Source organism: Paramormyrops kingsleyae, chromosome 2, assembly GCF_048594095.1.
Source record: "Paramormyrops kingsleyae isolate MSU_618 chromosome 2, PKINGS_0.4, whole genome shotgun sequence".
NCBI lineage: Eukaryota > Metazoa > Chordata > Actinopteri > Osteoglossiformes > Mormyridae > Paramormyrops > Paramormyrops kingsleyae.
The window spans coordinates 18,744,162-18,756,134 of NC_132798.1; the positions used below are offsets into that span (position 1 = coordinate 18,744,162).

Below are 11,973 nucleotides of genomic sequence, written 5' to 3' on the forward strand. Positions count from 1 at the left end.
ATAAATGTGCTACCACAAATCAGTCAGTTATGTTTTATTTTGCATGCAAGTTCTTGCCAAACAGTTTACAGCAAACTGTAAAAGTATAGAAATGCATATAGTATTTAATATACGCTATACTTTATATACCTGTACATGCTCTGCAGCTTTTGAAGTCACTGCATCATGAGTGGCAGTGCTGGATTTTTTAATCCCCATTCCTTGCAAATTAGCATGTTATCCTCCTCCTGTGTATGGGAGGGACAAAGCAAGGCCTTGTATAAATGGATCCCCACATCAGCATGTAAGGAACATCTGCAGAGGCCAGCATTGCAGCAGACAGACACCATTGCAGCAGGACGTGTGTGTGCAGCCAGCTGAGAGAGGGAGAGACAGGGAGCTCAGTCCTCTACCGGCCACCATTAAAAGGAATCAAGGTACTATTGCTACTGTTTACAGTTTGCATTAACATTTATTTATGCTAAATAATTTGGTCCTAAGTCAGTGGAAATGTCTTAATGTTACACAATAATATCCTACAAGCTTAATGTGGAAACCATGGAAACAGGAGCGATGTTGGACAGTGTTAGATTTTTTTTAGAAGGAATTGCTTGTGCTATGATTGGATACTTTACATTTGGTTGTCAGAGAGGGTTACAGAGAGTATCCAAGCATGTTAGGCAAGTCAAGCAATAACAGGTATGTGTGTGTGTGTGTGTGTGTGTGTGGTGTAGCAAGGAGGGTGGAGGCACTTCTAAGAGCCCAGGTGGGAGATATCCAGGTACTGGGAGGGAGTCGCTGCCCTGCTCCTTCCTGTAGGTAGTGCCATTTGTGACTTAGACCTCTCCTCCTGGTGTATCATATCCCAGGATGCAGCTCACCCTCTTCTCACTAACAGCCATTTTGCCCGTCGTTGCTTTTTCTGTCTGGTTGACCTCCCTCAGCAGGACATTTAGCAGCAGTGGGGTTGAACTGAAATGTGTTCCAGCTTGTTCTTGGTCTCCCATGCCACACATGATATGAGATGATAAGGTGATAAACCATCTTTCTGTTCTCGTAGGTTGAAGAACATCAAAGATCATGGCAGGTTGGTTCGTCTTCTCCATTCAGCCTTTGATTTTTCCACAGCCCTGCAATCAGGGGCCGCTTTGTTCTTTCTGATGCCCCCCCCCCCACCCCCACCCAGTAACGTTAGTGAGTTAGCAGACTCAGAAGATCATTGCCAGTTAGCTGGTTAGCAGAACATCGCCTAAATAAGGAACAAGAATATTTCATATTTAGTGTTTTGTCTCTTTGTCACTACACCAAATATTTGATCAGAAAGTCCCTTGGGGGCCATAAGCAAATGTGTACCTACAGCGTGTTCCTTACTGAACCACTTGTTCAAGCGATCTGTCACAATATAACGGAACAAGCTTGTTCTCGATACACGTTCTGTCTTCCTACTTTGCCAAAAAGGCACTTGTCTGTGCCACCCCAGATGCCAACTTCAAACAGGAGTTTTTGGATGCCCACAACGCTTACCGTGAGAAACATGGCGCCCCGGACCTGACCATGAGTGCCAAGCTGTGTTCCTCTGCCCAGAAGTGGGCTGACCACCTGCTCACCACCAAGAACCTTCAGCACAGTAACACCAACTATGGCGAGAACCTGTACTACTCCTGGTCCTCCGCCCAAAAGGAGCTGTCAGGTGAGGTGTGACATAGGCTCGAGCGACATTATAAATAAATTATTTATTTATTTTATTAATATTCTTTCAGGATATTCTGTTTGCCTACTTTGAACTTTTAAATTCGTTAGCACTATGTTTTTCTCTTTTTTTTAAAAAGATAGAAAGACAGAAATAAGAAGGAACAAAAAAAGAAAGAAAGACAGAAAAAGAAAGGAAAAAATATATATATCCAAAGGACAGCTGCTGTATCTGTTGTAGAGGATACCATCGCACCAACTGCTACATCTGAAAAACAAAACCTAAACACACACAAAAACACAAACCAACGGCAACACTATGGCAACAAAAAAAAAACTGCCTATGGTCCTGACTAGTGGGTGCAGGGTGAGGCCATTTGTCTGGTGCCCCCATCACATTTGTGGGGTAAAAGACCTTGCTGGAAGATCGAACCTGCAGAGCCACACAGTGCCCCTAAAATAAACACTGCTGAGAGTCAGGAATGAACCAGGGACCTTCAGTCTCGGTGTAAACCCATTCATGTGGCTGTTTGGTTTCTTAACTGTTAATTGTCTCACTGTGTCCCTACAGGGAACGAGGCAGTGGACACCTGGTACAATGAGATTAAAGACTACAATTTCAGCAACCCTGGGTTCAGCTCCGCAACAGGTAAACACTGTCTGTGACCTCAGTATCAGCTGCACCAGTGGGTTAAACCACAGCCACCGCTGCTTACTCACAAATAAATGCTACGCTCATTTGACTGTATAGGCACTACACTTCACTGTGAACCAAATTCATTTTAAGAGGAATTGAAGGTGTTTGGGAAAACCTGGAAAATTATACGTTCGCCCCCTGGTGGTTCACATAGGGCACTTCACCCAAGTTGTGTGGAATACGTCTGAAGAGGTGGGCGTGGGCCTTGCCACTGACGGGAACTACTTTTTCGTGGTGGGCCAGTACAACCCTGCGGGGAACATGGCAGGCAGCTTTGAGGAAAATGTCCAACCTCCAGGTAACCCGTGAAAATCGAGGTGATGGATTTGCACGAGGAAGGCGCCTGCAAAAATGGCTGCATACCTTTGCACTTAACTTTTTAATTAAAGTCACATTTAAATGATCACAATGTGGAATCTATTTTGCTGTAGTTTTAAAGTTGTGGATGTTTGTTTGTGGGCAAATGTACAAATACCCAGCAGTATAACGAGCGTCCTGAAGGCGGAGCATGTGTGCCTCTCCGGCATGTCTAGTCCACCACCCCCCTTCCTCTGGCTAACAGCTAGTCCCTCCTCCCACCTGCGGGTGCTCCACTCATGGTCCTCTGTCCCGTCTATTTCTGTTCCCAGTGGAATAAACGGAACAGCCGTGCGTTTTACACCGGGAGCGCAGAGAGGCAGCAGAATGGCCATTTCCCATAGAACGACGTGCTGCAGTCTCCAGACTACTGTTATCTAGTCTGGGAACGCAGAGGCAGGACACGTGACCCGGCCTCTCTCTCTCTCTCTCTCTCTCTCTCTAATCAATTACAAAATTCATCCAATCAATCACAATAATAGGCTGTAGTTGATCATGATTAATCATGTTTAAAATGGTACTGGGCTGTTCGCTTGTATTTTTTGGAAGATGAAGTAAATACATGAGTGGTCTTGGAACAAAGAAATGCATGACAAACTGGTAAGAGGAATCATTTATTTTAAATATAACATCTTGGTTTTGGTAGTTGAAACCATTTAGTTGCATGGTTCCGAATGTGTAATAGCTAATGTAATTATCAACTATGCTTTTGGGAAACATACTCCCACTCTACTTTTATTTTTTAATTTTCGTCAGAACTTAGCTCCTTCCATTTTGGAACGAACAGAGTTGGATCGTTCATGTGAATTCTACAAGTGTTTTATTGCAAAAGTTTAATCTTTATGTAAAATATCTAATAAATAAAGAAACCTAATAAATTTCATCTTTCCTTGGAAAAACTGTCAACAGCACATATACGGAAATAGAAATAAAAGCAGATGTCCCACAAAACCACTCTATCTTCGCCTGGCTTTTATTTTGAAGCATCCCAAAGCGGCTATGACACACAAATGGGTCATTGAATTGGTCGCTTTCACGTGACGTCACCTTGCTACGGCGCCAAGGCGCAAAATTCAGATGGAGGGCAGGAAGTGAAGTAGTAGTGAGGATCTGCAGTCTGGAAAGAAAAATGCCCATGTTTTGTGTAGTTTACAGCTGCTCCAATTGTTATAACCGAGAAAAGGAAAAGCGGTATTTTAGAGTACCAGAGATTGTCGTTCACAAAGGTGAGAAATGTAAAAAACACAGAACAACGTTGTAAAAAGTGGATTTTAAAGCTACGTCTGCGGTCAGGAGGAGCAGAGTCTGCTAACAGGCAGAACAAGCTGATTGAGAAGGCTGGTTCTGTCCTGTGTGTTAGATTGGAGTACCTGGCGGACGTGTCTGAGAGGAGAATGCTGAAAAAGCTTCTCAGTATCATAGACAACCCTTCTCACCCTCACGCCTCCATGATGGGTCATCAGAGCATACACAGCAAAAGACTTGTTGCCTGCAAACGCAGAACCGAACGCCACAGGAAATCCTTTCTATCTGTGGCAATAAAAGCGTATAACTCTTCCCCCTTCTGTAGGTGATCTTTTTCAGCATTTATGTCATTAGGTTCTAATTCAGATTGTACAACTTTTTTTTTTTTTTTTTATTTATTCACCTGTATGCTATTGAATGTTTGTTTCATCCCCTCATCACAAGCTGCTATCTCATTTCATTCATGGCACAAACACTAAGTCACTTTTCATAACCACTTGCACTAATCATCTGTTATTTTATTATCTGTTAGTTATTTGTTACTTTGTTAGATTTGGTACTTTTTATTCTGTTTTTGCACTATTACTACTGTTCTTTTTAAGCTCTTTACTGTGTCATCTTTATTCTTCTTGTTGCACTGAGCATGTTTAAGACGAAAGAATTTCCCTAGGGATAAATAAAATTATCTTAATGGCGTGTCTGCAGCGACCACTTCGTCAGAGGTATGTCGGTTTAAGCTCGGGTATGGGCCCAGATCTGAAGCAGACAGCTGACAACCCACAATCAGAGGGCATCAGTGGGAATGGGACATTAAATGATCAAGGTAAATTATTGTACTAAGATGTGTAACCAGCATTATTATTAAATATTACAAATGTGATAGTCAGAAAATCTATGCAAACCTCTAATTAGGTTTTCAAAATAGACGCTATTAGCCTTCCTCCCCCATAGGTCAACCCCTGACAGACAGGCCACATGTTAACGCTAAGGGTTAGTATGTGGCCTATCTGTCAGGGATGCATCTATGGGTTAGATAACGTTAGTGTATAAAAATAAGAACCTCTTATACAGAGTGTCCATAAAGTCTGCAAATGAATAGACACATCTGTGCAAATTTTTACAAAATGAGGAGTAGATATTTTGTTATATCAACAGCCTCGATTGTCGGCAAATCTTTGGGTTCTGTCGAAAACTCACTCATCTTCATGAGAGACGGGTTACGTCCAACATATTTTTTAATTAATTGCCCGTATCGCTGTCTAGACACTGGGTCTAAATCCGCACAATACGTACTCTCTCCAACGCTTTCCTCCATAGACGTATACTCCATTTTAACTTGTCCTCCATTTGAAATCGCGCCACCGTCGCGCGTCATCATAAGCACGTGACTGAAACCCAGCTATTGGTGGAAGCGGTGTGCCATTCTGGATGGGCTCAGCACGCCTGGCCAAACGAGAGAGAGAGGGAGGAAGGGAGGGAATGTGTCTGCGGGAATAACCGATCGGGGAATTTCGTAACTGATTGTGTGTTGTTTTTTTTTTTTTTTTACTGCTGCTCAACACTAAGGGCGTTTTTCCACCGCAACAGCTACCGAACTTTTGGTAATTCGAGAAAGTAAGGTGCTGGTTTTCCACACTGGCGTGAAAACTGATACCGGCGCCGAATGACATCACAGCTCGGAGGCAGAGGGCTTTTTTGTACTGAACTCGAAAAATGGCTGTAGTATATTATAGGGCTGGATGATGTGCAATATTAATTGATTTAATATCAATTAATATTAAAAAGGGGACTGATGCATGAGGGGACATGAGAACAAACAATAGTGTGATACAGGACAGACAGCACCGTGATACAGCTGTGTGACATAGGAGAGACAGCAGCGCAATATGAGACAGACGGCAGCATAACACAGGATAGGCAACAGTGAGATACAGGACACACAACAAACTGATACAGGACAAAACATGTGTAAATTGACATGGAAATTAATATACAAATTCCTCAAATGCTTATCCAGTAGAGGATCACAGTGAAACTGGATTCAATCCTGGGGGAGCTCAAGGTACATGGCCAGAGGATGCCAGTGCATCATAGGACACACATTTCCACACTATTGGTAAGTTACAGGTAACATTTCACACAGAGGAAATTGGAGTGTCCAGAGGATATCAGAACCATCATGCAGATATCTTACAGTCTGAATATTAACATGTTCGATAAAATGACCTGTGAGGTTTGTCTGCACCGAAGGCTGCTACTCTGTGTTTAGCCACCATTTTTCCCCAAATGGCACAAAAAGCTTATCTTCCTTCGCATAAGGCCGCACAGCTGGGTCGGTCCGGTGCTGTGAATGCTGTATGGCAGGTGGAACCAGTTCTTCGACTTTCCAAACGCTAATCAGGGATGTGAGCTTTGGGGCTTTATGTATTGCAGAATTTTGCTAGAATAACTCCTTACAGATTAAAAAAAAAACTCTTTTCCCTGATTGTAGGATTTCCAGGTTTGGGGAACAAGACTGTCAAAACCGTGAAGGACACGATGTCCCAATGTCTCACGGTGTCTCCATTGTGATTTGTGATGGGTCATATGCTGCCCCTGAATAATCATTCTTGTCATAATGACTCTGGGTGTTTACAAAGATTTGCTACACTGCATTCTCTCTGTTTGTAATCATTTTAATAATGTCTCCTACACAAAAAGGTAAGAATTCAGTGAACAAGTTAAATAACATAGTTTTATATTCAGGGAAACCTTGTGAATGCTAATTCATAATATATTAAAGTATGACAATTTAAGTATTTAGGATACTTTGAAAGATTATAGGTTATCAATGAAAGTTATGTCTGTATCAGGCAAATTGCTGCAGGATTCCTCACTAGATCATACATAATCATCACTAGAGGGCGGTATTCTGCCATAATGTATATTTTCGATTATTTAATACAACCAAGAGGGAGCAGCAATGAGCAAACTGGGCAAACTGTCTCTTTTGGTGTTCTTTAGTTCCTCATTTATTCATCTTCTCCTAGAAGAGAGAAAGCAGGTTTAGTGCCTGTGGTTTTAATGCGTTGCTTCCTTTCTACAATAGTCAAATACCATGTGAACAGTGAAGACATATCATTCAGGTTCCAGACGTGGGTGTTGGTTCAGAGCTGTTTTATCTAGTATAACTGCACTGTGTGAAATCTAACCTTCAACCTGAATGTGGACATTGCAAAGAAAAAAAGGTAGCCTGCTTCACACAGCACTTCCCTGTACTGGCTTCCCTTTACTGTGGTCACATGACCTTTGAAGTTTGACTGAGATAACAGGCCCGGTCACTTTGATCTCAATTCACAGAAAGGTATTAAATTTGCCACATGCAGGTTTTTAAAGAACCACAGCACCGCACGTGAATTCGCTGAGCAATATAAATGTGATAAACAGATCTTCTCCAGTCGGTGCGCCTGTGGCATGGCAGTGCCTTGCAAGTATAACGTCTGCTTCTTGTGTCTCAGGAAATGGGCTGTTAGTGCAAAGCTGTTAGCCTCGGGCTACGTGGGCGGGGCTGCAGTGAAAATGCGCCTTTCAAAAAAAAAAAAAAGCGGGCCTCAGGTGCAGAACTTTCATTACTCTCAGAACAGAATTTGGCGGGGAGGGTTGTGATTGGTCTTCCCTGGTGTATGACCCCACTCCTGATTGGACAAAGGCCGTTTTTAAACTGCGGGGTAATTGGCCGGTTCTGAGCCCTCCACCAGAGAGTTCAAAACGAGTAGAGCGGCAAGCCTGTCAAAGAGGAGCCAGGTTTTAGCTTAACTTCAGCACTGCAGGAAACATTCATGTGACGTTTAGCTGGCATTCTTTACAGAAGTACTTTCTGCCCAGTTACACAGTGGGATATTTTAACTGCTGGGATTCTGGTTGGCTGCCTGTCCATGTGCTTCACTCAGGACCTGTGGAGGACGTCCTCAGGGAATGAGTCCTTGTCCTTATCCAGTAGGGCCACCTGCTGATGGTATCTGCTGGACTTAAACTGTTCCTTTAGCATGAAAAAAATTAGCTTGCTGAGAAGGATGCAAATACGAGCCATTGTTTCTCCTGAAATGCAAATGCAAACGCCCCCTCCCCCTCCCCACCACCGTGCCAGTCTTTGATCTAAACACCACATGCCCATTGCAGAATGCGCTTCGCCGTGCCGCAGGGAGTCCGTGGCCTGCTCGGCTCAGGCTCAGGGAATGAGGTCATGTTCCTGAGAGCCTGCTTTTAGGGCTTAATCGCTGGTGATGTATTTTACTCATTTGTGCATTTGTTCAGTGCATAGAAGCTGCCAGAGAAAGCTGAGGGCAGCTGAGAAGCTGTTTGGCTGAGCTGTCCGGGGTGTGAGCATTTGGCTCCCCTCCCCCTCCCCGCCTTCCCCGTCATTAGGAGAAGATAAACAAGAAACATAGACAGAGGCACAAACTGCTGACAGGAGAATGAGGAACTCGTCTTTTCTATTTAGCTTTGAGAGTCGACAAACTTTAGTGTGAAACCTCAGTTCTTCAGCATTAAAGGTAGAAGGCGTGCAGGGCAGGGGAGGTTTTGAGGGCTATTTACCATGGTCTAACCACAATCCTCATAATCACTAATCCTGGGGGGCCTGGTGGCAGGTAAGGCCTGCGAAGGGCAGAGTACAACAGCCTGCAGCACAGAGGGAGCTTCCCTCCTGATCATGGGGAAAGCAGGATGCCAGCACGTCATGTCGGCATCGCCACGTCAGCGAGCCGAAGTCCAAACCACGTCAACGCATCTGTCCCGGCGGCGGCCACTGCTGGCAAAACACTTTCATTTCATGCCTAGCCGAAGATTCTCTTAAAGGTACATTGTCTCTCCCTATCTGAGGACAACCCCGTGGGGGGGGGGCAGAGAAATGCTAACTCACTCCATGGCTCCCGAGTCACATGGCCCCAACCCCCCCAGAGGAATAAGCACAATCAGGACTAGGTACGAGACCAACTTGGTGTGGAGCTACATAAATCTATCAGATACTGACAAGAAGGTCGTGGTGCCCCCCCCCCCCCCCCCCACATCCCATCCCACCAGTGCAGCACTTTCTCACATCCTCCTACGCTTTGGCATATAAACAATTTACGACCTGGTGAAAACTGTGCTGCAGCATGGCTGTTAAGAAGGGGCAGCAGACTGCTGCAGAGACTGGGTGGCACTGTCTGTCGCTCAGGGGGTGTGGCCTTCTGGATAGCTCCACCCCCTGCAAGCTTCAGCAATGTTAGGCCCAGTTTTGGTTAAGATTGTTAAATCAAAACTGGATAAACTTAACCGAAGACCTTGCTTGTTATGGATTTGATACAAGATTTATTTAACATTCTTTCTGTTTTAACTGAGAAGAATCTGACTGCTGCTAGAGCACTTTCTTATTATTACTGAAATGTTACACTTGAGTGTGTAATGTATGTCCAGATTTTGTGCTTCAGTAATGGCTTTGAGAGAAGGTCGATGCACTTTGCGCAAAGGGGAAGGAAGTCTGTCTGCTTGCCTCAGAAATGCTTGTTGACACGATCTCTGGGGGAACTCGCAGAATCAGCCAAGTGGGCAGGAACTTTCAACATCACTTCCTGTCGGCCACTGCGGGTCCGGCTAGAGTCATGCTGGCTTTGTCGCCATGATGATGTGCAGTCAGGGGTCGGGGGGGGGGCAACGCTCCCCCAGGACTCTAAGGGCCCTTTTCCACCGCACAAAGTACGGTACTTTGGGTACAGTACTTTCGCTTTTCCATTGACTTCCGGTTGAGTACCAGTACCGAAAGTTCCAATCCCGAAAGTGCCAAACCAGCTGGGGTATTTCTTTGGTACTTCGGTACTTTGGGGTGGGACTTGCAAAAGTATTTGCTATCGATTGGTTATGCAAATAGCCTGCCGCTGAAACACAAAATACAACCGCCATCGTTTGAAACACACAGCAAACAGCGAGAAACAAAATAAAAAGCAGTATAGAAACAAAAATATAAAAAAGTAAAATGGAAGGATGGACAAACGAGGAAACACAGGCTTTAATCGCCATATGGTCAGATGAACAGACACATTCCTGACATCAGCTGACATCTGACATCATCTCACTGAGGTAAGTCACCCCCCCCCCCCCCCCGTTTTGCCTAGGTTGCATTAATATGACCCCTTACCCATATTTCAGGTCTACCTGCCCCCAGTCTGCTAAACTTCCACCTTGGAGACCCTGTCAGCTCTCCACCCACCACTGACATCAAGGTGTTGTTTGGTACAACTGTTTGTTGTTTATCAAGGGTGTGGGGGGGTGTCGACATTCCATATATCTCATAATACCTCTGTGTGTGTCTCAACACACAGGTTATGCACTAATTGCACTGTGTTTTTCATATTAAATTATACAGCAGACACAGGTCAGTGCCTCACCACCTTTTAGACCTGTATCCATTACCCTTGTTCTATGGCTAGGGTCCATCTCAGAGGATAACAGCGTGCAGAAGTGCAGAGAAGCACTACTTCCTGTTACCTGTTTCCTCTTCTCCTTTCAAAGCATTCAGCAGCACTGGCCTTTACAGACGCACCATGCGGCACATTTTAGGACATCAGACTGCTGTGATTTCTGCAGTTTCTCTGACGTTCCTGCTTAATCAGCATGTTTGCACTTGGTCAATCTCAGCTCACAGACCCCTGCTGCGCTGCCAGGGTGTGTGCAGTATTATGGACAAAGCAAATCCCCCCCAAGAAGAGAACAAAAACATCCATAGGAGAGCCTTTTAAAACCACCTCATCTATGTTGCCCATGATGTTTCTGAAAAGATGTACCACTCATATGATCTAATGTTCTTCTGCCACAGTGACCATTAATCCACAGGATGCCTGCACAAGCAATTAGATACAAGGAGGCTGGCTTATGGTAGCTGATAATGTCACTGTACCAGGGCTCATGTCCACATTTGTGAACATACAGCACCCTCACATGACGCTAGTTTGTGTTTAATCAGCCCTCATATATAACAGACAAGGGTGGAGAAGGATTAAATTTCACCAGCCTACAACCCCACTGGCCCACTGGGAAAATGCCTTGTATTCCAGAGGGCCAATCCAGCCCTGCAAACAGTGTTTCCTGCCATTAACAAAATATTGACTGCTTTGGTGCAATGGTTTGTATGTTTGAGAAGAACACATGAAATAACTGAATAGAAATCGGAGCATAGCATATCTATTACGTAAAGAGGCTTTCGGATTTCCTCTCTGGAGAGCAAACCAGCGCTTCCTTATACGTCCGGCTCCGCTTTTGAATATTTAAAGCGAAAACAGCAGCTCTTCCTGCAGATAAGGCGACAGCATTGTTACCGCAATTCGCTAGATACAATGGGTCACTTACTAACCAGCTGCTGGTACGGCGTCTTCAAAAGAAAAATTCAAATACAATACAAAGCAGTCATGGTGCTGGTGAATGACACTGCAGATGACTAAACAAACAATGCTTTGAAAAAGACCGACAGGACACAAAATACTGATGCAAGTACACACAATAGGTGGTTGAAAATGCAATAATATTCCAATATTGGCATAATCATAATTACAGGATTGGCAACCGTCACGCATCCGACATGACACGCTTTGCCTCACGCTCACACAATAAATGTTACGGCAAAAAGGGGTACCGTAAGGGGGGGTGAAAGTAAAGATGAGTCCAAGGGCTCCTAGTGACAGGGGAGCCTAAAAAAATTGGAAAATAACTGGATTAATCTGGACCGGGGGGGGGGGGGCAATATCTCTAGCAACACCCCTGACGGCAAATCCATTATTATGTACATTATAAACCTAAGCTACATCAAAAACGTTGGGTAGTTTGCAAACCTTAGTGACTATTTACAAGGTGATAAAACTTTTAAATACATGTAAATACGTATGCATATATGTGCAGACTTGTCTCGAATTTAAAATCTCACGGCAGCCATCTGACCGAAACTGGCGACCCTGTATTTGAACAACTCATGGCATAAGTGGGCCAAGTTGTAATGT

The 11,973-nt window shown here is 44.3% G+C and overlaps 1 protein-coding gene across 1 annotated transcript; it reads left to right on the top strand.

The window, feature by feature from the left end:
- Positions 1-266: 266 nt before the first annotated feature.
- Positions 267-3,506, top strand: LOC111858674 (Golgi-associated plant pathogenesis-related protein 1). Its single transcript, XM_023840629.2, has 6 exons — positions 267-416; positions 1,040-1,066; positions 1,460-1,669; positions 2,240-2,317; positions 2,520-2,663; positions 2,995-3,506. The coding sequence occupies exons 2-6, from the start codon at positions 1,060-1,062 to the stop codon at positions 3,000-3,002; spliced, it is 447 nt and encodes a 148-aa protein (XP_023696397.1). The 5' UTR covers positions 267-416; positions 1,040-1,059; the 3' UTR covers positions 3,003-3,506.
- The last annotated feature ends 8,467 nt before the right edge of the window (positions 3,507-11,973 follow it).